The 24393-nt window shown below is 37.8% G+C and overlaps 4 protein-coding genes across 4 annotated transcripts; 3 read left to right on the top strand and 1 right to left on the bottom strand.

The window, feature by feature from the left end:
* Window positions 1-263: 263 nt before the first annotated feature.
* On the top strand, window positions 264-2661 carry GCK72_002944 (uncharacterized protein; the record flags this gene model as incomplete). The annotated part of the gene is made up of 8 exons (XM_003095013.2): window positions 264-372; window positions 420-621; window positions 1499-1580; window positions 1644-1779; window positions 1966-2025; window positions 2073-2149; window positions 2210-2372; window positions 2468-2661. The coding sequence occupies 8 exons, from the start codon at window positions 264-266 to the stop codon at window positions 2659-2661; spliced, it is 1023 nt and encodes a 340-aa protein (XP_003095061.2).
* Window positions 2662-3058: 397 nt separating this feature from the next.
* On the top strand, window positions 3059-4063 carry GCK72_002943 (uncharacterized protein; the record flags this gene model as incomplete). Its single annotated transcript, XM_003095028.2, has 2 exons — window positions 3059-3138; window positions 3190-4063. The coding sequence occupies 2 exons, from the start codon at window positions 3059-3061 to the stop codon at window positions 4061-4063; spliced, it is 954 nt and encodes a 317-aa protein (XP_003095076.2).
* An 8855-nt stretch (window positions 4064-12918) lies between these two features.
* GCK72_002941 (uncharacterized protein) lies at window positions 12919-24345 on the top strand (the record flags this gene model as incomplete). Its single annotated transcript, XM_053723707.1, has 12 exons — window positions 12919-13114; window positions 13716-13801; window positions 13900-14064; window positions 15836-15901; window positions 17496-17756; window positions 17952-18298; window positions 19258-19395; window positions 19446-19667; window positions 20636-20764; window positions 21656-21889; window positions 23018-23633; window positions 24217-24345. 12 exons carry the CDS (start codon window positions 12919-12921, stop codon window positions 24343-24345), a joined length of 2589 nt encoding a protein of 862 aa, XP_053592352.1.
* GCK72_002942 (uncharacterized protein) lies at window positions 17531-18456 on the bottom strand (the record flags this gene model as incomplete). Its single annotated transcript, XM_053723708.1, has 3 exons — window positions 17531-17748; window positions 17965-18322; window positions 18370-18456. The coding sequence occupies 3 exons, from the start codon at window positions 18454-18456 to the stop codon at window positions 17531-17533; spliced, it is 663 nt and encodes a 220-aa protein (XP_053592353.1).
* Window positions 24346-24393: the final 48 nt, after the last annotated feature.

The following is a 24393-nucleotide window of genomic DNA, read 5'->3' as shown; positions in this document are numbered from 1 at the left end:
TGTTTTCCCTTTCCTTTTCTCCCAATTTTTTCTTGTTCCATCCGAAATAACCCCCCCCCCCCCCAAGTATTCTAAATGATATATCTACAGTAGTGCTCCCTATATGCCTGCTTGAGATTTTAAAGCATCCCCCACCAATTCTTCTCTATACCCATACGAAAATGAAACTTTTTATATTAATTTTAAAAAACGCGTGAAAAAATGATCCCATTTCATATGAAATCCAAAAAAATCAGAAAATCAATTCATTCCCCATGAAAACAATGAAATGGATAGTCGTGATTGTCCATCTAATTGCACTTTTTGAAAGCAAGAAATTGACAATCGAAGAAAATGAGCAACGATTGAAAGAGTGTGGATTGACAACTAAAAGTAGGAGTTCAATTTTTAAAGAATTTCAGATTTTTTCTAAATTTCAGATAAAATATTTCGTGGCGCGAAGACTACGGTAGATCAAGCACCATGGGCATTAATCATCGGAGATTCTGGGTGTTCTGCGACTCTGATATCTCCTAGACACGTACTTTCGGCCACTCATTGTATTGCTAATATGAGTGAGACCGAATGGATGAAAAGCAAAATTAACTTTGAATTTGATAGGGAGCTGTGCACGGAGGATGAGTTAGTTTTTAAATACATTGTGTTCATTGTAACGATCAAACCTAGATCTTCATTTTTGTAGTTGACAACTTTTCGATAGCTCCGCCCACTTTTGAGATATGCGCCTTTAAAGATGAGCGTTTTGAATTGTAAGGTTCACTTGGCTATAAATTTGAGCTGGAATTTCAGGGCTCCTATCTGAAATTTGATGGATAATAATGCTAAATTTGAAATCAGCGTAAAATTTAGCATATATATCCAATTTTAAATCAGGAAACGTCAAACGAGCGTTTACAGTAGAGCTTGAAAAATCACAAAAATTTCGAGAATTTTCTGAAAATTGGCCAACTTTGAAGAGGTGTCCTGAACAGCGGTGTTGTAAAAAATTGAAAATTTTAATTTTATTATGTAGATAAAGTCTAGAGCTTCATTTTTGTAGTTGACCACTTTTTTCTAACTCCGCACTCTTTTGAGATATTAACGTTTGAAAGCAATCGATTTACAAGTTTTTTTTACAAAAAATTATAAAATAGGCTGACTTTGACAGCTTGTCTCGTTGCCAGCTTTTTTCAACTATTTTGAAGTTACATTCATTATCTAGATAAAGAATCGGGCTACATTTTTATAGTTGACCACTTTTTTCTAGCTCCGCCCACTTTTGAGATACGCGCCTTTAAGTGTGACACTCTCGCTTCTCTGCGCCCTCCCTCTCTCTCGCCACCTACCCGTCTATCTTCAAACGCTTGTATCTCAAAAGTGGGCGGAGCTACAAAAAAGTTGTCAACTACAAGAATGTAGCTCTTGATTTGATATACACGATCAATATAAATTTGAAATTGTTCGTCTTGTCATAACAATGTTACAGTGTCTCAAATTTATTCAATTTTTCACCTTTCAGAAACTACATTGTGACCGAAGTGAAAGCCAGCAAAGTCTACGTTATGAATCGAAACTATACTGAAATCGGAAGAGCTAAATTTGTAAATTTCTTTCTTCTTTTCTCTTTCAGAACACCTTTCAATTCAATATTTCTTTTTTTTCAGATTTTCCTTCTGAAATTCTGTCGTCGAATCACAGATAAAGAAGCATTTCAAATACAGTATCCAGATGACTTCATGATTATTGAATTGGCAGAAGACGTGGAATATACAACGAATGTTCAGCCGGCTTGTATTGCAGGTGAGGTTTTGGGCTGTGGAAAGGGTGGAATTTTATCGGTTTTATCACTCCCCTCGTTTTCCACGCGCCGCCGCGATCGAGTGGTGTAGTCGGGAAGAGCGCCGCCCGCCAATCTGACATCCGGGGTTCGATCCCTGAGGTGGCTAAGTGGTGTTTTTTTCTTTTTTGTCTTTATGTAATTTTCAGATGACATCGAGGATAATCCACCAGAGACTATAGCACGTCTCTTTGGGTACGGAGATGATCGTAAGTGACTTTCTGAAAGAAATTCTGAAATTTTTGCACTTTTTCAGCTCCGCCGGGTGTGGAAAAAACTCCGGAAAACTCGAAAAAAGCCATACACCGACCACTTTTGACACATGAGATTAGAGTGAGTTGAAATATCAGAAAATTACTGGTTTTCGAAAAAAGATTTTGTTTTGATTTTCAGATTCTGCCAATCAACGTCGAGGGAACACTGAATCGAATGGATCCAAGATTATTTAAAGCCAGAAGTCAATCCATGAAATCTGTCGCGTGTCCGGGAGACTCAGGGGGCGGAGCTATTCGAGTGATAAACGGAAGAAATACTGTAATTGGAGTTACGATGCAAAGTGAGTAGGCGAGGAGATAGGGGAGACGCAGACAACTAGACACTCTCGTCGTCTGCACCCTCTGGTTATCAATAGAGCGTACTTTCTCTTTCCAGGCACGTGTGCATTTTTGAATCGTGAGGAGAATGCTTGGGAACTCTACGCAGCTGTTGGTTTCTATTCGGAAGAGATTTGTGAGCTGACTGGTGTCTGCAATTTGGACTCGGATGAGAACTCGAGTCATCAAAGATTTGAATTATTCGATCTGATTGCTGTGACTCTGATTATTTTTTGGTTTGTACTTCAATGAAGGTTTTCGTGTTGAAAAGTTTCATTTTATTATTTGGATTGGTGAAGTTTGGGAGCTTGCCGTGGTGTTAAAAAGATAAAGTTTATAAAAATTTTCATTCAGTATGTAGATCAAATCAAGGCCTACATTTTTGCTGTTGACAACTCTTTGATAGCTCCGCCTACTTTTGAGATATGTGCCTTTTTGTGTGATACTCTCTCCCCCTCTCTCTCTCTCGGAAAAATGAGGGAGCGAGTGTGCGCGTAATGGTAGTACTCGAGCCGATCGATTTGTTATTTTTCCCATAGACATCTGAGGTCTCGCCACGAAACGCAAACAGTCCTCCAATCCCAGATCTCTCATCTCATTATTCTCGTTCTCCTCATACTCATTCCATCGTCTTCTATTTCTGCCCCCAATGTCTTCCCCATTTCCCCTCCGCCGTCTTCCTCGATTGGTTCTTTGCGAGGTATTCAAATCATTGAGCATCGGAGAGAAGTGAGTGCACTTATCTAACCTAACCTGACTAATTTCCTTACTTATTTCCAGAATCAAACTCTCCCTCTGCTCCAAGAAAATCTTCACTCTAATCTATAATGATCGTTTGTACTCTCAGAAAGTTATAGTGTATCTGGACATGGCCCACCAAGTAATCAGAGTGTACTCTGAGAATTATTTCCAAATTGGCATTTATCTCGATAGAGATATCGACAATGATAGAGAAATCCAACAGTGGCAAATCAAAGGGTGTACTGTACCAGTGACTACCGATGAGCCTACAAAAGTCAATACATTCTGGAAGGATCTAGTGGAAGGATTCTTGTGTGTCACACGACATCTTATGAAAATATTCCAATGCAAGATATCAACAGGAAAGGAATGTTGGAGGAACGGTTTATTTCAACCGATACTTTCCGAATTGTTCGATCAAAAACTGGAATTCGAGAAGATCACTGTTGGTCTGCATGAATCAGTCGATCATAATTGGTTGAATCGTATCTTCTTCAGTAACTTGGGATTGGTTGAAGAATTAGAAATCTTAGATCTTCTGAGTATTCCCTCCTCTTTTATACCAATCTTCCCTGCATGGCCAAGACAGAGAATTACCATCAAGTCAAACGCATCCTGGCTCACTCTGGACACTCTCTTCACCTGCACATGTTCTCATATTCAAATTGCGAATACTAATCTGAAAAACAAGGAGTTGAATGAGATACTCACATATTGGATGGCTGGAGGGTTACCCAATCTTGAATATCTGCGAATCGGTAGTACCAAATTCAAATGGGATGGAGATCATATTCTCGGAATGGTTCCGAATGAATGGGAAGACCAACACACTATTCAAACTGATGATGGGTCGAAGACGGCCGAGGTTCAACTTTATCAATGCAATCTCAAACTTTTGGTTTCTCAATCATAACTTTTTATATTGTTATATTGTGCTGCTCACTTACTATAAATTATTTTGTTAACGGTTTTCCACGGAAGTTAGATGGTCTTGGAACAATAGAAGTACACCAACGCATGTTACATTGATCCTTTAGGATGTGATAGCAAAGACAATTATGAAGAGTAAGAAGCAAATGTACGGACTAACAGATTATTGACAGTATAGAATTTACGGCAATAAGAGAAGGTTAATGAATTGTATTGAAGGTATACAGTACCTTCCAAAAGGTTGTAAACTTTGGCTGTTTTCAGTGGAAATTGGCCGACTTGGAGAGTGCGGTATGGTAATACTGATTGTTCCATCAAGTAGATTTTAAATGAATTATACAGAATAAAGGTAGAGCTTTATTTTATAATTAGTTATTGAAGATTAAGCTCGTTTGAAAAAAAATATGTATATTTGAGAAATTCAGAAAAATTGGGAAATTTTTTTTTGTTGGAAAATGTAATTTTATGCAAAACGGACACGGTTCAAGAGTTACACATGAATGTATAAATATGTCCTCATCTATGTTAGCTACTGTAGATACCGCACTGCTCAAAAGTATATTAAGTTTTGCCTTTTCAGTAGAAAACGGCCAAATTGGAGAGTCTGTCATAGGAAAACTAACTGTCCCACAAAATAACTTTTTATGAGATCAAACAGATCAAAAATAGAACTTAATTTTTGCAGTTGGCAACTTGTTTTGCACGGACACTCTCTAGCAAGTTACATATCGACAAAGTGATTTCTCCATCATATTCACCAATTCCAATATAAAATAGTGCAATTTTTGAGCGGTCGTCTTAAAATGACCATAACTCTCTAGGGAATGTTTGAACAAAAAAGTTGTCAACTAAAAAAATAAAGCACTACATTTATTCTGTATAATTCATTAAAAATTTACTTAATGGAACAATCAGTATTACCATGCCACACTCTCAAAGTTGGACAATTTCAACTGAAAACGGCAAAAGTTTACAACCTTTTGGACGGTACTGTAACTACCGTGCAAGCATAAAAATTCCGTTATCTGATATCAGTGTACCAGAAAAAGTATCTCAATTTGACAAACGGAAGTCGGAAGACTCTTTCAGGTCGACTGGTGCCAGATAAGGGTTTTTTATGATCAAAGAGTAGTTATACATTCAATACAACTAATTGACTTTGTCTTATTGCCGCCAGTTTCATTGACAAGACGAAATCCTATGCCACAACAAAATTTCTTTAAAAAATTCCAGTCATAATCTAACCCAGACTCTGGTTGTTTTCTTCGACCACCCACCAAACAACAAAGGACAAAAAACCAACTTGTTTTCCATATTCACCCACTCAAATAGACTCAACTCACTCTTTCTTTTTCCCAGTCATCTCGTCTATTATAGTCCATTTCCCCCTCTTTTGGCTCTTTCTTCTAAAAGAGTATCAGCACTTTCATCTCTTCTCTCTTTTTCTCACACAAAAAGTAATAATACCCCTCTTCTTCTTCTACTTTTTCTTTTTTACTTTTTTGTTCCCATGACAACTCTCTCTCTCTCTAAGCCCTCTAAGCTCTCTCCTTTTTCGCAACAAATGTGCTTTATCCGTCGGCTTTTTCTCTCTTTTCTTTTCTCATTCTCCACTCTTTTTTCCTCTTTTTACTTCTCTCTTATTCCTCCATTCCCGTCCAACTTGATTACGTCACGAAGAGAGAGAAGGTGTGGGGCGAAAGTAAGCAGAAGGTTTTGTTTTGAGGATTTTTGTTTTGAAAAAGTGTGACTTTTCGATTCCATCTGACTTTAAATGAAACTGTGAAGCCAACCCCCGCTTAACTTCAAACAGTTTAGTTATCATAATTCCTGTTAATTGACGCATTTCACTCCTCGAAACTTGAAAGCTGAACTGAATGATTTGAGTAGGAACATGATCATCCGTTCAATAAGTTTTTTTAAAAAACTCTTAGCGTTACTCGTCTCACTAATACACTGATGACTGAAAGAATGACGAGAAAGAGAAATAACTTTCTGACAGGTTTCTGGTTATAGACGTTAAAATTATACTTGCAAAATTTCAGGTCTTCCCGGACGTGCTTTTTGGAACTTTTTTCCCAATTTGCCCGTTTTCCGTTAAAAATATGGAAATTTTAGAGTGTGTCATAATAGCACTGATTGTATCACAAAGCACGTACTGCGAAAAAGAACTGCAAAAAACGTGAAGCCAATTTTTTCACATTTTAATTCAATTCGTTTATTTTTTGCAGGGTTGGGAAATTCCGGGCCGTGCCGGGCTGACAAAAAATTCTTCCGGCCCGGCCCGGATTCAAAAAATGTGCACCACTTTTTCACAAATTAGTTGCCGGTGGCAAGGTACCCTCATAACCCTGTAGTTCTCCGAGTCCTCACAATAAATACGCAACGACACTCCGCCAAAAGCTCACGCGCCTACCGTAACCTCAGCGCGTCAGTTCACGTGGACACGTGTACTCCACGTGGCAACATGTAGTTTCTGAAGTCGGTTGGCTTTCAGAGTTAGTTCTAGTTTTAGCGTTGGTGTTTTTACTTTTGTTTTGTAAGTTATCGCTTTTATTCTTGTTTTCTTGCAATAAAGTAAATTTATTGTAAGAAAAAGAAACTGTGTATTTGTCGTCTTATTTTATCAGGACCCTATCACCCCGTATTCGTACGGCCCGGCCCGGAATTTCCCAACCTTGATTTTTTGCACCGAAAATACAGTATTTTTTAAAGGTTTTCAGACGGCACAATGGATAAAAAAAGTGTCCTATCCATCAGAATTGTGTAAAATTAAATTCTCTATCTTGTGAGCCAAAAAACGTAAATTTTGGTAAGAAATTGACTTTTTTGATACAGAAAAACCGATTTTCAGCTAGGCGCATATTTCAGCCAGAAAATTCTTTTTTCAAAAAATCTAACAGTTTCAGAGCATCCTCGAGTATTTTTCCGGCAATTTTAGTTTGAAAATTTTTTTCTGAAAAAAGCTATACTTAATTTTTGAGAATCAGCTTTTTCTGTATCAAAAATGTCATTTTCTGACCAAAATTCATGTTTTCTGGCTCATTCGATAGAAAACTTAACTTTTCACAATTCTGCTAACTAGGGAAGGGTCCCGAGTCGAGATGGAGTTACAGATCGAGATATATATCACTAGAGCCGAAATTTTGCGCTGATTTCAAATCTGTATTCTGGTTTTGCTAAACGATTCTGTGAAAAAAAGTTATTTGCGTTTTTGTGGCTTCTCAGTGCAAAGACGAGCATTTTCAAGACTCCCAAAATTAACGTTTTTCTCTTTTTTTTCAAATTTTTTGTGCTGTACGTGTATTTCCAATTGTGAAGATTGTATTGTTTGTGTTGGAACTTTAGAAAATTCTCAAGCAAATTTTTCGTACATGCATGATTTTTGAAAATTCAAGAAACTCCACAATTTTTTTTCTGAAAATAAATTCTGAAATCAAATTATATTTAAATCATCTTTACATCCGTACTCATACGTACAACACAAAAAAAATGAAAAAAAAGAAGAGAAAAACGTTAATTTTGGGAGTCTTGAAAATGCTCATTTTTGCACTGAAAAGCCACAAAAACGGAAATAACTTTTTTCACAGAATCGTTTAGCAAAACCAGAATACAGATTTGAAATCAGCGCAAAATTTCGGCTCTAGTGAATATATCTCGATCTGTAACTCCATCTCGACTCGGGATCCTTCCCTAGTAAATGAGACCTTTTTTATCCATTGCGACGTCAAAAAACCTAGAAATACTGCATTCTCAGTGGAAAAATAAAAGAATTAAATTAAAACGTGAAAAAAAAACTTCACATCTCTTGCAGTTCTTTTTCGCAGTATGGGAGACCGTGGACCGTTTTTTCAGCAAAAGATTAGACTCTCTGGCTTCTCCTCCAGCTAGTTATCTTAAAAGACGCTTTCTACCAATAGAAAATTGAATTATCTGAAAATAACTTGGAATTTGACAGTGCCAGTATCAAAAAGGAACATATCTTCAGTCCTCTCCCCTACATTCTCCCGATATATGTATAAATATATATCCCAAAATATGTATTCTCTCTCGGTTTCAAATTTCTCTCTCTTCGGGTATGTAACTTCTCTTTGTCTTTCTAATTCTCTCATCCAGAACCTTCTTCCATCAAAATTTCTTTCCGTTTTGCACTGTTTGCTCAGTGTCTCCCCCTCTCGTCATGCGGCGGGGGTCTACCTGTGAAATATCTGCGTCTCTTCATCTCTAATGATCTCTTCTCCATTCAATTTGTTTCCTCTCCTTAATTCTTTCTCTTTTTCTCCAAAGAGAAGAAGAAGCACTTCATTTTTTTGTGTCATCTTCTTGGTTGGTTGGGCTCTCCAAAGGAGCACTCACTCCGATCCCCTTTAAGACATTGATATATATCTGTTTGTGAGATGATAAGCTGACCGAGTGACAGGGGATAAGCCATTATCCACTTCAGATGTCCGCCATGTGTTTTTTCTTGTTCTACATCTATCTCTAGTCGAGTTTGGAAGGCCAGCCTTCGTCCAATTTTTTCCAAATTCATACTTTTCATGATTTTTTCATATTTTCAGCCAAAATTGGTAAATTTTTAGTTAACATTCGAAACTTTGTCACGGCTTCATTTTTGTGCGAACGTCAAATACTTTAAACTTTTCTTGGCAAAGCTCAAACCCAGACATAATCGAACTCCGGACCAGATCCCTGCTATATTTTTGAAGAAAGTTGCCACCGCCATTGCGCTCCCACTTACATTAATTTACAACAAATCACTGGCAACGGGCAACATACCTCATATCTGGAAAAAAGCCATTGTTGTACCGCTGCATAAAAAAGGCCTCAGATCTGACTGCAATAACTACAGGCCAATTGCCCTTACGTCCAGTGTATGTAAAACTATGGAAACTATTCTGAGAAGAGTGTTAGTCCAACACCTGAATGTCAACAGTTTATTGAATGGGAGTCAATACGGTTTCCGTGCTAACCGCAGTTGCGAGTCTCAACTTATACATTATCAAGGCACTCTGTTACATGATCTGGAAAATCACAAAGCCAACTATGCCATCTACATTGATTTCAGCAAAGCGTTTGACAAAGTTCCGCACAACAAATTATTGACCAAACTGGAAGGATATGGTGTTCACGGCAACCTTCTGCGCTGGTTATCTATGTTTCTAACCAATCGTACTCAGGTGATTTCTCTAAATGGGACTTACTCCAAACCTATGGATGTAATTAGTGGAGTTCCTCAAGGCTCCGTCCTTGGGCCTCTTCTCTTCCTTTTATACAACAACGATATCAGTGACAACGTGGATTCTAATTTATTAATGTTCGCGGATGATTTAAAACTCTTCTCACCTCATGCCAACCTATTACGAGATGATTTAAACACTATATCAGAATGGTGCTCTAAGTGGCAAATGACAGTTGCGCCTAACAAATGTGAAGTCATAGAGTTCAGATTCTCTTCTCGCAACCGGAAACTCAGAACTTCCCCCGATTTTCAGATCTCGGGTTTGAAACTCCCGTTGGTCAAGCATATTAGAGATTTGGGAATATTCTTTTCGGACGACATATCATTTGCACAGCATGTCAATATCATTCTTAGGAGATCTCAATTCCGAGTGAATATGCTTTTCAACATTCTCAGGAATTCGACTATAGAAGTGTTTATCAGATGTTATACTATATATATTAGACCTACCCTCGAGTATGGAAGTACTATATTCTCACCTTGCCTCAAACATCACATCAGGAAGATTGAGGCTATTCAAAAGTCGTTTGTTCATCGCATTTTCAAAAAGTTTGGAATAAAATATACATCCTATTTCAATGCTCTGGATATATGTGGACTAGACTCTCTGGAGCTCAGAAGATTAGTATTCGATTTAGTATTCATATATAAATCAATTATCAGCAGAGAGATCTATTGTGCAAATGCCTTATTTACTTTTATTCCGTCTGTTAAATCTCTAAGAAGACACCCATTTTATTTACGTTGTATAATTAAAAATTGTAACAAATCCAGTTCCCAGTTCCTAATCAACCGCACATTAAATTGTTGGAATTCTCTCCCCGTTTCTTCTTTCCCGGTTAAACCCTCCTCCCGGTCTTTTAAAACTAACTTGAAACATGTTGATTTGTCTAAATATTTAACTTTATCTCCCCTCAATTACTAATGTCCTACTTATCCTTCTGTGTATGTTTAGCTTTGAAGTATAAGTGGCAAGTGCCCTTCTTTCAATAAATAAATTCAAAATAAATTCAAATAGATCAAATCTCGCTCTCCATTTTTGTAGTTGACAACTTTTTGATAGCTCCGCCCACTTTTGAGGTATGCGCCTTTAAAGATGGGAGGGCGAGAGAGCGTGCGAAAAGACGAGTGCGTCTCGTTTCTCTGCGTCTCTCCCCTACTTCTCTCTCTCTCTCTCACCGTATAACTACCATATTTAAAAGCGTATATCTCGAAAGTGGGCGGAGCTATCGAAAAGTTGTCAACTACAAAAATGAAGAGCCAGTTTTGATCTACACAAAAAATGTAATTCCGACAAAATTCGTAAAAATCGTATACGTTTAGAGAGAACGGAAACAGAGTAATTTTGAAATTTTTACTAAAATCTTGATTTTTTCACACAAAGGAAAACTATCAAGTTTTCTATTAAGAATCTTAGATTGAAAAGTTGTCAGATATGGGCGGAGCCTAACTAGCCACGCCCACTTTTAATCATTTTTTACTACGAATTCCTCTTCAAAAATGTCCATTTAAAGTCCTCTCCTGATGACTCACAATCAGAAATAAAATTCAATTTTGCACTAGAGGAAATGGAAAAAACGAGGAAATCAACATATTTTTCTGATGACACATTCTTTTGATATCACTAGGAAATATTTTATTTTGAAATTTTAGTTTTTTTTTCAAAACTTTATTTGGCATTGTTCCTGTAGAAATCTAGCTCTCCATTTTTGTAGTTGACACCTTTTTGATAGCTTTTCAGGGTTTTGAGATATGTGCGTATAAAGACGTGATGGCGAGAGGGAGAGAGACGCGGAGAAGCTAGAGTGTCTGACTTCTCTGCGTCTCTTTTACTCTTTCCGTAGTTCAACTTTAAACGCTCATCTCTCGAAAGCGTGAAGAACTATAAAGAAGTTGTCAACTACAAAAATGTAGCCCGGTTTTTCATCTATATGAAAAATGTAATTTCAAGACAATAGGGTTAAAACCGTACCCGTAGAATTGGCGACAAAAATCAAAATTCAAATTTTTTCGGATTTTTCAAAAAATTTTGGAAATGCTTTTTCGATAAAAAAGTGAAAAAATGTTTTTTTTTAATCCATCTTCTTTGGAAGCCGGGCCTTCGAAATGTTTCTTAAAACGTTAACTTAAATCAAGATAATTCCTTCAAAAAAATTTTGCTCTCAAATTAAAAGTGTTTATAAAAAAACTATAAAATGTATGAAAAAGAGTAAACTCAATCACCTAATCCGATTTCCCAATAATAAGTTTACACTGATAAGCCCCCCCCCTTTTTCGAAATTCACACCCAAATCCTTCCCACCTTTTCCAAATTCCGCCGTCCCGTATAGTTTTCCTAATCTTTTTCTCCTTTTCGTTTTCGTATTTCACTCCCCTCCTCCACCTTTTTCTTCTTCATGTTGCCTTTCAAACACATGCGCGTATACACATTGAACAAACAACCGAAAAGCACATCAACACTGTCTCTCTCTTTCTCTTTTTCTCTCTCTCTTTTTATGGAAAACGAAAAATGTGAGTGGCTGTTGAATTGTTTGGAAATGTTATCACCCCTCAACACTCTCTTACTACTTTATTTTTGTTTTGATTTACTTTTGTACTACTTAATCAAAATAGCTCACTTTAAAACGGTGCCACGTGGCAGAGACTTGTCGGATTTTTTCGAATTTTTAATTAAATAATAGATAATTTCAAGAAGTACATTTTTCTAGTTGACAACTTTTTGATATCATTTCTTGGTTTTGAGATATGCGCCTTTAAGGCGGCAATGAAATTTGGTCAGTGTAGTTTGTTACTGTAACATGGTGGTCAGTGTAAAATCGATCAACTTTGGGAGCCCGTCATGACATCCCATTTCATTTGTTTTTGTCAAATTTACGTTTTTCTTGTAGATCAAACTTAGAGCTACATTTTTGTAGTTAACAACATTTTGATAGCTCTTTCGGTTGCTGAGATATGCACCTTTGCAGTTCAGAGAGAGAGGGAGAGACGCAGAGAAGCTAGACTGTCTGACTTCTCTGCGTCTCACTGTCCTCTTGTAATATTGAATTGTATGGTTATAACTCTTGGTTATATCTATCACTTTCCTTTTAAAATTGTATACATTTTTAAAAACATTTTCCTTTTTTTTTCATTTTTGATGAAGATAAGCTCTATTTTTTGAAACAAAAGATGAGGAGTGTCGCAGAGAAGCTAGAGTGTCTGGTTTCTCTGCGTCTATTCTTTTTTAATTGATAAATCAAAATTTCAAACTTTTTCGGTTTTTTTGTAAAATTTTAAAGAACAATTCACAAACTATTAAGAAAAATATAAACTCATTTCTCATTTTTCCGATTTCAAAATTTCTAGTGCTCCTCCTAATTGAGAACTTTCAATTTTCAATTTTTATATACTTCCAATCTAGCTCTACACTTTTGTAGTTGGAACTTTTTTGATAACTCTGCCCACTTTTGAGATATGCGTCTTTAAAAACTTGACTAGAGAGACGCAGAGAAGCGAGAGTGTCTCGTTGTCTGCGTCTCCCTCTCTCTCACTAAACTATACCGTAACCCTTCCGTTTCTTCCAGAAACATTCTTTTCACGTCTTTCAAAATCGCACCGCAATGCGCGGTTCGAATGGATATCATCATCCGTCACGTGGCACCTACGAAAGCTACAGTAACCCTCAGCCATCCTCCGGTGGACACGGACAAATGGTTATCAATATGAAGACTACAGTAACCACGAGTGGTGGACAACATAATGGTCTAGTCGTACATAGTGCAATTCAATCGGCCGGTAGTCCGAGTACGAGTCAGAGTGAGTTTTTAGTTATGTTAAGATAATTGTCAGGAATTTACCGCGCGTTGATAACCGATATTCAGAATTATAAATTGTCTGTGTAGATCAAGAATCGGGCTATATTTTTCTAGTTGACAACTTTTCGATAACTTTTCCAGGTTTCGAGATATGCGCTTTTAAAGCGGCAGTGTGTAATTTGGTCAGTGTAGTTTGTCACTGTAACATGATGGTCACTGTAAAAAGGTGGTCAGTGTAAAACCGACCAACTTTGAGAGCCCGTCATGACATCCCATTTTCTCCGTTTTTGTCAAATTTACATTTCTCTTGTAGATCAAACTTAGAGCTCCATTTCTGTTGTTGACAACTTTTTGATTGCTCTTCACATTTTCGAGATATGCGCCATTAAAGTTTGGAAATGAAAAATGGAGACGCAGAGAAGTCAGACACTCTCGCTTTTCTGCGTCTCTGAAACTGAGCTATCATCTTTAAAAACACATATCTCAAAAGTGGGCGGAGCTATCAAAAAGTTGTCAACCACAAAATTGAAGAACTAGATTTGATCTACACAAAAATCACAATTTGGGAATGTGGCTAGCTTAAAAATATTCTCAAATTTCAGGTTCTTGGATGTCTCCATACTCAGAATCTCCCACCCGCCGACTAGAAGAAGGTCTAGATCTGATGAGATCCAACACTTCTCTTCATGTAAGTTTTTGACAAAAATTGCAAACGCGCTCTATTGAAATTTCTCTAATTGCTTTGTATCCTCTTGCTGCGTAGCGGCTCAATGAAATCTCTTCCAGAGAAGTTCTCCACTCCCAATCCAAATGGTACCCAGTACATCTCGTGAAACATTAATATCAATTGGAAGAGAAGGGTCGTCGAAACGAGAAAATGGAGGACATCATCACCATCAGATTCCTCCGAAACCTCCGTCGCCACCGCCTTCGCCGATTTATTCGTTTAAAGTTAGTTGGTTTTTTTTAATGGAAAATATTTTGGTTCCTGAATTCGGAAAATAATATGAAATTGAGTTTTCCAATTAATTTTTTTTCAAAAAATTAATACATTTTGGTCAGTGTAAGATGGTCAGTGTAGTTTGTCACTGTAATCTGATGGCCTAATTGACGGGTTCTAAGCCACGACTTCTTATTTTAACAGGTTTTTGAAAAAGCTTTTGAAAAATTTTAGAAATTTCTACTGAAATTTTCAAAACTTAATTAACTTTCCTGAAATGTTTTTTTAATGTGTGTACTCAAAAACATGTTACTGGGGTTCTGTCCTTGAAATGCTTTGCCTCCGAAAAGTTCATTTTTACAGAAGTTTTCTTGATAATTTATTTTCGAATTTTCGAAAAATATCGGAAATTATTTGGCTCTGCTTTGGATCCCGATTTTTTTTGGTTAAAAACAGACTTGTCACGGGCCGGGCCGGGCCAAAATCAGGAAAAATCTCGGCCCGGCCCGGCCCGCTCGGCCCGTTTTGAAACATTTTGTGTTTTTGAACTTTTTTGGAAATTTTTGGAAATTTTTTGAAAAAAGTATAGTTTTCGAATAAACATTTAAAATTGAATCAAAATGTGAATATGTATGATAATTTAAGCATTTTTACTCTATTTTTTCGAAAAATTTCAAAAAAAAATTGGTAAAAACGGGTACCCATTTTTGAATCCGGGCCGACCGGGCCGGGCCGGGCCAAGAGAAATTTCGGCCCGGCCCGGCCCGGCCCGGTCAAGAAAAATCTCGGCCCGGCGCGGGCCGGCCCGATTTTTGACAAGTCTGGTTAAAAAGTGTTGTTTCCGATTTCAACAAATGACAAAAGCATCAAACTTTGTCAATATATATATTTTTCAAATTCATATTTTTTGCTTAGCTGAATTTCAAAAATAACAAAAGCGACTACACCAAAAGTAAAAATTTCGTTATTGGAGAATATTTTGAAAATCTTCTCTGTTCGAAATTTAAGCCACGTGCAGTTTTCATTTAATAAGTTTTGCCCCTTATCAAAACTGCCTGCCTAAAACAAAACCGGCCGAAGCGGAACAAAAAAAATTTTTTTTTAATAATTAATACAACAGTAATCAGTAGAGCTATCAAAAAATTGTCAACTATTATACAAAATATGCATAATCTCATAGGAATTTTTTCTGCTGGAAACTTTTTGATATCTATTCCAGAATCTGAGATATGTGCCTTTGAACATAGTAGCTGGAGGGAGGGAGACGCAGAGAAGCTAGAGTGTCTGACTTCTCAGCGTCTCTCTTACTCTTTCCGTAGTTCAACTTTAAACGCGCATATCTCAAAAACGTGAAGAGCTATCAAAAAGTTGTCAATTTCAAAAATAAAAAGGAGAAAATTTTACACATTTTGTTAGTTTACCACTTTTTTATATCTATTCTAGCTTCTGAGATAAACATCTTCAAAGACAATAAGCGAGAAATAGAGACGCAGAAAGGCATACACCCTTGCTTCTCTGCGTCTCTCCTTCGTACTTTGAGTCGCTTGTCTTTGAAGAGGCATATCTCAAAAACTAGAACAGCTGCTAAAAAGTTGTCAACTACAAAAATAACAAGAAGAAAATTTTACACATTTTGTTAGTTGACCAGTTTTCTATACCTATTCTAGTTTCCGAGATAAACGCCTTCAAAGACAAGAAGCGGGGAAGTGAGATCTCAAAAAACAACGGCACTCCCAAAATATCTGAAATGCTCTTCTTCTCTATATATTCTCTCAATTCCAGGGTCGTGATTCACCGCCAGACGAGTTCATTCAACCAACAAAGCTTGTTCTAAACGTCTTCCGTCCGGTGAGTCATCCATATTTTGTGTTGTTTCGCGCGGAAAAATGTGAAATAGTGCGAGACATTTCTCAGTCTTCCTCGCAGCATCAATGTCAATATTTGCAATTGATTCCCTTGGTTTTTGAGATTTCTGTGTTGTTTCCCCCTCTGCCAGAAGATACCCCCATGTATCCGAAACCCTTGTGACTAAAGGTAGCCAGAGAGTTACACTGAGGGGAAGGAGGTGCCAAAAAGGAGAAAAAGTAAACAAAAAAGGAGGGAATTCGATACGTAGAAGGTAGAGGAAAGGGAGTGTATAAATATGACACCGAACTGAAAAAAGAGACAAACATCGAGAGGTGGTTTTTGGGATTCAACACTTTGTTTCATTGAAATGCTGTCGACTACTAGATATTATTATGAACATAGTCTTATTGAGGAAACGGTAAGGTCTGCGGAGTGTGCTCTATTGAGAATGATATTGTCCGAGTGGAGTTCACGGGGCTGATCTAGACTTAAGTTGGAGGTATCTAACGTGGCCTATAGCATTAGATGGCTGAAACCGCGAAAATTACGAAAACGTTGTGTGGGCAGGGTTATAAGGTTTTTGCCCTCAAAGTTGGTGGTTTTCACCGTTTTAATTTCACGTAAATGCCTAACTAGGGAAGGCCTCGGGGTGACCGTGGAGTTATGGGACGTGAGCTATATCGTTGGAAAGCTGGGAAAACGCTGATTCCAAATATATATTCAGTTTTTGCCCTCGAGATCTTGTATTCGAGAAAAACAGGGTGAAAATTACTAGTTATTGCCTTTCTAACACGCGAAAAAATGTTTGCAATTTTTTGCAATTCTCCCGTGTTAAAAAGGCAATAATTTGCCATTTTTCCGAACTTGGACCTTGTGTTTCTCAAAGACCAGGCCTCGAGGGCAAAAACTAAGTATATATTTGGAATCATCGTTTTCCCAGCTTTCCAATGATATATGTCACGTTCCATAACTCCACGGTCACCCCGAGGCCTTCCCTAGTAAATTCCATTTTAGTGCTATTTACACTATAAATTTGGCCTTCGGGACTTTTAGCCAATACGCTTATGACTCCAGAACCCATTCCCCCCATTCTCCCTCTAAATTCGATCTGGAAATAAAATCTTATTTACCGTGAGAGCACGGAGATTACAAAAGCGTTGTGGGCGGTGTCATAAGGTTTTTTGCCCTCAAATTTAGGCGCCGGGACAATTCGCACCCGAGACGCCTCAATTTTCCCGTTTTTTAGTGATAACTTAACTTTTTCAAATAATTATTGCTTGAGAAGTCAAAAAGAACATTTAGGTAATTTTGATAAAGGGGATCACAAGAAGTGCTGCCCAAAAAAATAACAAAACATTGTTTTTTCTCGTAAAAGTAGCGGGTTTTGCCATTTTCTGAACTTTTAAGCTTTGGCTGTACGGATAGTTCTACGAGAAAAGCAATTTTCATATTTTTCAACAAGTAATAGGTTTTTGTAGAAATTTTCTTGTGCTCTCCTCTATCAAAATCACAAAAAATTATTTTTACTTCTCACACAATGTTTACGATGGATAAACACTTCTTTTGCAATAACTGAACACTTGTTTAAATGCAGAATAATTTATTAGGAGAAATTAGAAGAAACTCAATTTATTTCTTCTTTCCACCGGCTGAACCAGCCAATCCTCCGATAGATCCGAGAAGACCAGAGACTCCAGAGAAGATTCCTCCAATATCTGGATCAGCAGCCTCGATGACAGACAAACACATGAGAGCGACGAAGACGAGAAGAAGGAAATTGAAATTCATTGTTTTCGGGAATTGTGAAGATTCATGGGGTGGGGTGGGGGCTTTATACTGGCTCCGTGCTCTCACGGTGAATTGGATTTTAGTTTCAGAACGAATTTAGAGTGGGAAATAGAGATGAAATGGGTTATGGAGTCATAAGATCGTGAGAACAGTCCTATGATTTTTCTTCTAAATTTGTATTGTTTTGGTATTAGGGTAACATTTTAAATTTCAAAAATAAAGCTCTTAGATAGACTTTGACAAAAAATTGAAGCATTTCCAGAAACACCAAGAACCCGCTTGGCAAACTCCGATATCCCGTTCCCAAGTGTCTCTCACCCCATCATCAGGAGGAATCCAACTATCCAAGAAGAATGCTCTTCTCAATGACGCCGTGACAACGACAACAACCGTCGAAGTGTTCAGAGCTCCTCTAGATTCAGAGAGCTCACTGATCTCGCTGACTCCATCTCCGTTCGGTGGAGCGCCTTTGCTTGTAAGGGCACACGGACCACAGTACGAGCAGTGGAATGATAGGAAAGTGCAGACATTGATGAGTGATGAGGATCGGAGGGATTTGAGGAAAGAGGTGCAGTGGAAGGAACGGTTGATAGAGGAGAGCGATCGGAGGTAAGTTGGTTGTGTAGATCCAACCTAGATCTTCATTTTGTAGTTGACAAATTTTTGATAACTCCACCCACTTTTGAGATATGGGCCTTTAAAGATGGTAACCTGGAAGAGATACGCAAAGAAGCAAGAGCGTCTGGCTTCTCTGCGTCTCTCTTCATAACCGAAATAGGGTGTATTTATACTTATTAGAATTAATTTGAAACGTTGATTTTGAAAATATAAGTTTCATCCCAAAAACTTAAATACTGACCGAATTACAAGACAATTTGTTTCGAAACATTTGAAAAAATGTCGATAAACTTCGAAAATCTCTAACTTAGTCAATTTTTGAGGTAGTTTGTTGGTTTTTAGCTCAAAAAATTTAGATTTTTAAAAATTAAATAAATTTTTAAAACAAAAAAACATGAGGTGTGGGGAGAAGCGAGAGTCTCTCGTCATTTTGCACACTCTCTCGACCTTCTCTCGCTACTTAAAAACCCACTTTCTTTGACCGATTGTATCTCAAAAATGGGCGGAGCTATGAAATAGTTGCCAACTACAAAAATGTGCAAAATTTGCTGGATCCTGGAAAGATATGTGGCTTTAAAATACTATAGAACGAAGTGATTGTTTTGTGAAATAATTCTTCCTGGAATGATTTAACAAAAAAAACTGGCAACTACAAAAATTATTTGCTTGAAATTCCACACATTTTTGTAGTTTACAGTTTTTTGATAGCTCAGCTCACTTTTGAGATACACGCCATTAAAGATGAGAGAGTGGGGAGAGTGCAGAGAAGTCAGACTGTCTCGCTTCTCTGCGTCTCTCCATTTTTTAAAGACGCATATCTCGAAACCTAGAATAGCTATCAAAAATATGTCAACTGCAAAAATAAAGATCAAGGTTTAGTCTACTATTTTAAGATCTGAAAATCGTTCTAAAAGTCCAAATAAGCCAAAAAATCTAACAATTTCTTTAAGGTTCCGTGACAACACGAGTGATTTCTACGATGAAATTCAAGATCCTCCGCAATACATCCATCATGACTATCGACCGAAACCATCGTTCCAACCGGTTACCCACCCCATCATCATGACGGGATCTAGGGATGATTTGAGGTCCTTCCCCCCTTTTTCCATTTTTAATTTCTTAAAATCTCCAATTTCAGATCCCAACCGCCACCGTACCCAGCACCTCTCAGTCCTCTGTATATTGTCCCAGACCGTCACAGGAATCTAACAAATTCCGTGTCTCCTGGACAGTATTCTAGAAGAAGTAATGGATATCCGGAGACGAGAAACGAAGAGAGAAGACAGGAAGAGAGGAGGGAGGAGCCAAGGGATGAGTATCGTCTAAGGGCTGAGAATGAACAGAATCAGAATAGGGAAAGGTAAGAGAGAGTATGAGGAACAGAGAGGGCGCAGAGAAATGAGAGTGTCTGACTTCTCTACGCTCTCTCTCCACTCTCAGCTATTCTTAAAAGCTCATATCTCGACAGGTTGAAACGCTATCAAAAGTGAAGCGTGTGAAATTTAACGCTGATTTTTGGATAGCCGCGTAACTCGCTTAAAAATCAATATTATGAGCTGAAAAATATACCAAAATGTAGATCGCGACGAGTCGATAGTGTGCCGCGAGCCGGGAAAAAGTGCAAAACAAGTTTTTAGCCATGATTGAAATACAGTGACAAAATTACAGTGACCAAGTTACACCGCACAATCTTATTTGTCAGTGTAACTTGGTCATTATAATTTGGGTTAATGTGCCGCGGGCCGATCTAGAATGCCTTTTTCAGTCCTTTTCAGTTGAAAATTGCACAAATTCTATAATTTTTGAGATATTTTGGCTGAAAATGTCTCTAAAAACCTAAAAAATTTAGTCAGTTTTAATCAAAATCATTCAAAAACGCTTAAAAATTGGGATTTTAAAGTTATTTCAGCTTAAAGTAGCACAAATTCCATAGTTTTTGAGGTGTTTTGGATGAAAATGTCTCTAAAAATCTGAAAAATTTGATAGGTTTTAGCTAAAATTGTTCAAAAAGCGATGAAATTCAAGCCAAACCTCTGATTGATTTCTACTGAAAAATGACTCAGATCCAGGAAAAATTAGTTATTCCAACCCTTATCAAATGAGAGACATAGAACTCGCCGATATCGGCACATTTACCCAAATTACAGTGACATAGTTACACTGACAAATAGGAAAACGTGCGGTGTAATTTTGTCACTGTATTTCAAAAATAGCTAAACACGTTTTTTTTTGCCATTTTCGCGTTTTTTGAGCCCGTTGTAGGATCTACACTTTGGTATATTTTTCAGCCCGGTTTGCAAGTATTATTAATAGCTCTCATGACTCCAGATACCACCACCGTCGCTCCAAGTCCTCGACCCGCGACGACGCCTCCACCAGCCACCGATCCCTCCGTCACCGCAGTATGTCTCCAGCGTCTCGTCGATCACTTGCCACCTCAATCGGCGGATCTCAAGAGTTCGTAATTCCAGCTCACTCTCCGATCGGCAGCACTCTCATGCTGGCCAGTCCAGACCCGAATGAGTTGCCTGGTCGACCGGCAAGTGCGAAGAGTCAAGAGATATTTGCATTGTATCAGACTAGAGATGCCATGAATCGCATTGTCGATCAGTTGTGAATTACTTGATATAGTTTGTGCATGTTTAGATTGTTCTTATTGGATGAAGAGATGATGGGTTACGGTAGCAGATACGGTAGAGACAGTGTACAAGTGTGAGGTGTTGTCCAAATTTTTTAATTCTTATATGGCTAGACAGAGCAAGTCTAAATCTCTATTTTTTAGTTGGAACTTTTTTGATAGCACTGCACGCTTTTGAGATATGCGCCTTTAAAGATGGAGGAGACGCAGAGAAACGAGAGCGTCTGATTTCTCTGCGTCTCTCTCTCTCTCTCCTCTCTTGCCGCGCGCGCTTTTAGCTACCATATTTGAAGACGCGTATCTCAAGATCCTGAAAAGCTATCAAAACATTTTCAACTACAAAAATATAGTTCTAATTGAGATCTATCAGATTCAGTAAAAAATTTTTGAAATCCCGCCACGTGGCAGCTACCGTAACCTCCTCAACATTTCTTCTCCAAATATCATGTATGTTAGCAAGTACGCTCCATTGAACACCTGTTTCTATGTCATCAAATACCCGTGATTGTGTCTTTTCTCAACTAATTTCTCTCTATATGTTTTTCTCTTTCTACTCAGGCTCTTTCAATATTTTCAACAATGCATTTTTGAATAAAGCATGTCTCTATCGGTTGAATAGAATTGGTGGTTGGTCGTCGCATGGTGTACTACTGTAGCAAGAGAATGGGGGTACTGTAGAAAACAGAATAACACCGTGAATTCAATTTCAGAGAGATTTTAATGGAACGAGTCATCGATGAGCTGGAAATGATCTCATCTCCATTGGCAGAGTCTGAGGATTCTCTCATTTCCGAAATGTCGACAAGGAATGATGTGGCAAGATCTTCTTGGTTGGAGTATCGAGGGATTCGTAGAAGGATTGAAGATGGGAATGAGAGTGATTTTGAAGAGGACGAGAGTGACGTCTATGCGCCACCACCGATTCCAGAGAGGGATTATTCCAGGTAGGGATGATGTCAGATTTCAGAAAAGTTTACTGGAACTGATAAATCTTGTTTAGAACTTTATTTATGTAGTTGAAATCTTTTTGGTAGCTTTTCAAGATTTTGAGATACGCATCTTCAAAGATGGTAGCTACCACCGCGGGCGGCAAGAGAGGAGAGGGAGAGACGCAGAGAAAGTAGACGCTCTCGCTTCTCTGCGTCTCCTCTCTCACCGGGCCATCTTTAAAGGCGCATATCTCAAAAGCGTGCAGAGCTATCAAAAAAGTTCCAACAACAAAAATAGAGAGCTAGACTTGCTCTCTCTAGCCATATAAAAATTTGATGCACTTCAAATTGAAATTTAAGAAAAACTTTAATCAAAACGGACTTGTGGAAGAACTTTCCGAGGGCTAGAAACACAAAATAAAAAGTACCGGTCAGCACTGACAATTTGGGATTTCCAGAATCTGATTATCATACGCTTAACATCTCGTTTACTAGCCAATTTTTAAAAATCTTGGCACCATGCCAACTTACCTAGACTCCCCTTGTTGTTCCTCTCAAAAAATGGAATACTTCCGGTTTTTGTTGTCGTTGAGTTCGAAGTTTAACCAAGTGAAAGAATTATTTATGGGAAGGAAAACATAAAAATTTTTGGCATTATTTCATTTTTTCCGGAAAGTGCTCGACAAGAATTAATAAATTTCAGTTACAAAAAATTAATTTTCTCAAAAACAAATCTGCCGATTTCTTATAAAATTTAGGAAAAAATGTTATTAGAAATTACATTTCTTATGTAGAACAAAAATCGCGCTACGTTTTTGTAGTTGACAACTGTTTGATAGTTCTTCACGTTTTCGAAATATGAGCGTTTAAAGTTGAACCACGGAAAGAGTGAGAGGGCGCAGAGAAGTCAGACACTCTAGTTTCTCTGCGTCTCTTACCCATCCCTCCCTCTCGTCTTCACAAATTTAAAGGCGCATATCTCGAAGAGTTATGAAAAAGTTGTCAACTACGAACATTTAGAGTTAGATTTGATCTACATTTTGATATAAAAATTAATAGTGTATGATTTTTCCAAACGATGTGACTGGACTAAAAATGTTAAAAATAACTGATTCTACTTTCCAAAAATTATTTATTTTCCAGACTCCGCTCCTATCGAAAACACGGCGAGGAATTCTCAATGCGTAGATCAAAAAGCTACGAAAGACCGGGAAGACCACGGACACCCGAGAAAAGATGGTCAAGGAATGCGCGAAGTTTAGTGGATAAGACGAAGAAGATCAATGCGATTTATGCGACTCCAATCAGAAAAAATATCACTTCGAATGCAGTGGTGGCACCTCCAATTATAGAAGAATTCGTCGAGGAAGTGCCGAGATACGTGAGACCATTGAAGACGGTGGAGGAGGTTAAAGTAGAGGTGGTCAAAGAAGAAGAAGAGGAGAAAGAAGAAGAACTTCTGAGTCCAGGACTTGTTCCAGTTATTGATTTAAGCACTGAAATTGAGTTCTCATCGGCTACAACAACGGCAAAAGTGGAGAGACCAAAGTTGGCTCGAGAAGACTCTCTGACAGAACTTCTGAAACGGCAATTATCCACAAAGAACCATTTGAAAATTCGTGAAGAACTACCGGAATATGTGGAACCTAAGGATCCAATCATCCGGGAGCTCCAGGAGTTTTTGAAGATTGAACCGAAAAGTTCGGAGGAGAATTCACAGAACTTCACGTCTAACTCTATAGAGAAGGAGAGGAAGGAGGTGAGTTACAGCTGTATAAACTTTGAACGTCCATATCTCTGAATCTATATTAGATATCAAAAAGTTGTCAACGAACAAGATATGTAAAATTTTACGCTAATCATTTTTGTAGTTGACTACTTTTTGATATTGTTTGAGTTTGCTGAGATACAAAGCTTACAAGACTATAGAAGAAAGTCTAGTAGAAAAATAACTACCTAATTACCGTTCTAACTGCAATACTACAAACGCTGCCAAAAAGTTGCCAACTAACAAAATGTGAAAAATTTTATGTTCTTTATTTTTGTAGTTAACAACTTCTTGATAGCTATGTTTGTTTTTGAGTTATGAACGTTGAAAGATGGCACCCCGAAGGCAGAGTAGGAACGGAGACGCAGAGAAGCTAGATCTCCTGTTTTTTCTGCGTCTCCTTCACCCTCCGCATTCAAGCTGCCATGTTTGAAAGCTCGTAACTCAAAATCTCAAAACAAGAAGTTTTCTATCTATAAAAGATACCTCCACTTATTGATCTACTTAATCTCTGAAAGAATTTGAGCAATTCGATAAAAAATGTTCTCATAAATCTAAATTTACCCGATTCCAGGTCTCACCAAATGGAAAAGAGAAAGCTGTGGAAGCAAATGAGCACCGGCTAATCGTGAGAGGATGGCAAGAACTTCTGAAGTCATCATCCTCATCGTCCACCTCTTCCACGTCTTCGACAACTGTGTAGATCATAAATTATTTACATTTTTTAAAAAGCCCCTGATTTTTTTTTCTT

The sequence above is a fragment of the Caenorhabditis remanei genome, chromosome I (genome assembly GCF_010183535.1).
Source record: "Caenorhabditis remanei strain PX506 chromosome I, whole genome shotgun sequence".
In the NCBI taxonomy this organism is placed as follows: Eukaryota; Metazoa; Nematoda; class Chromadorea; order Rhabditida; family Rhabditidae; genus Caenorhabditis; species Caenorhabditis remanei.
This window is presented reverse-complemented; position numbering and strand designations above follow the sequence as displayed.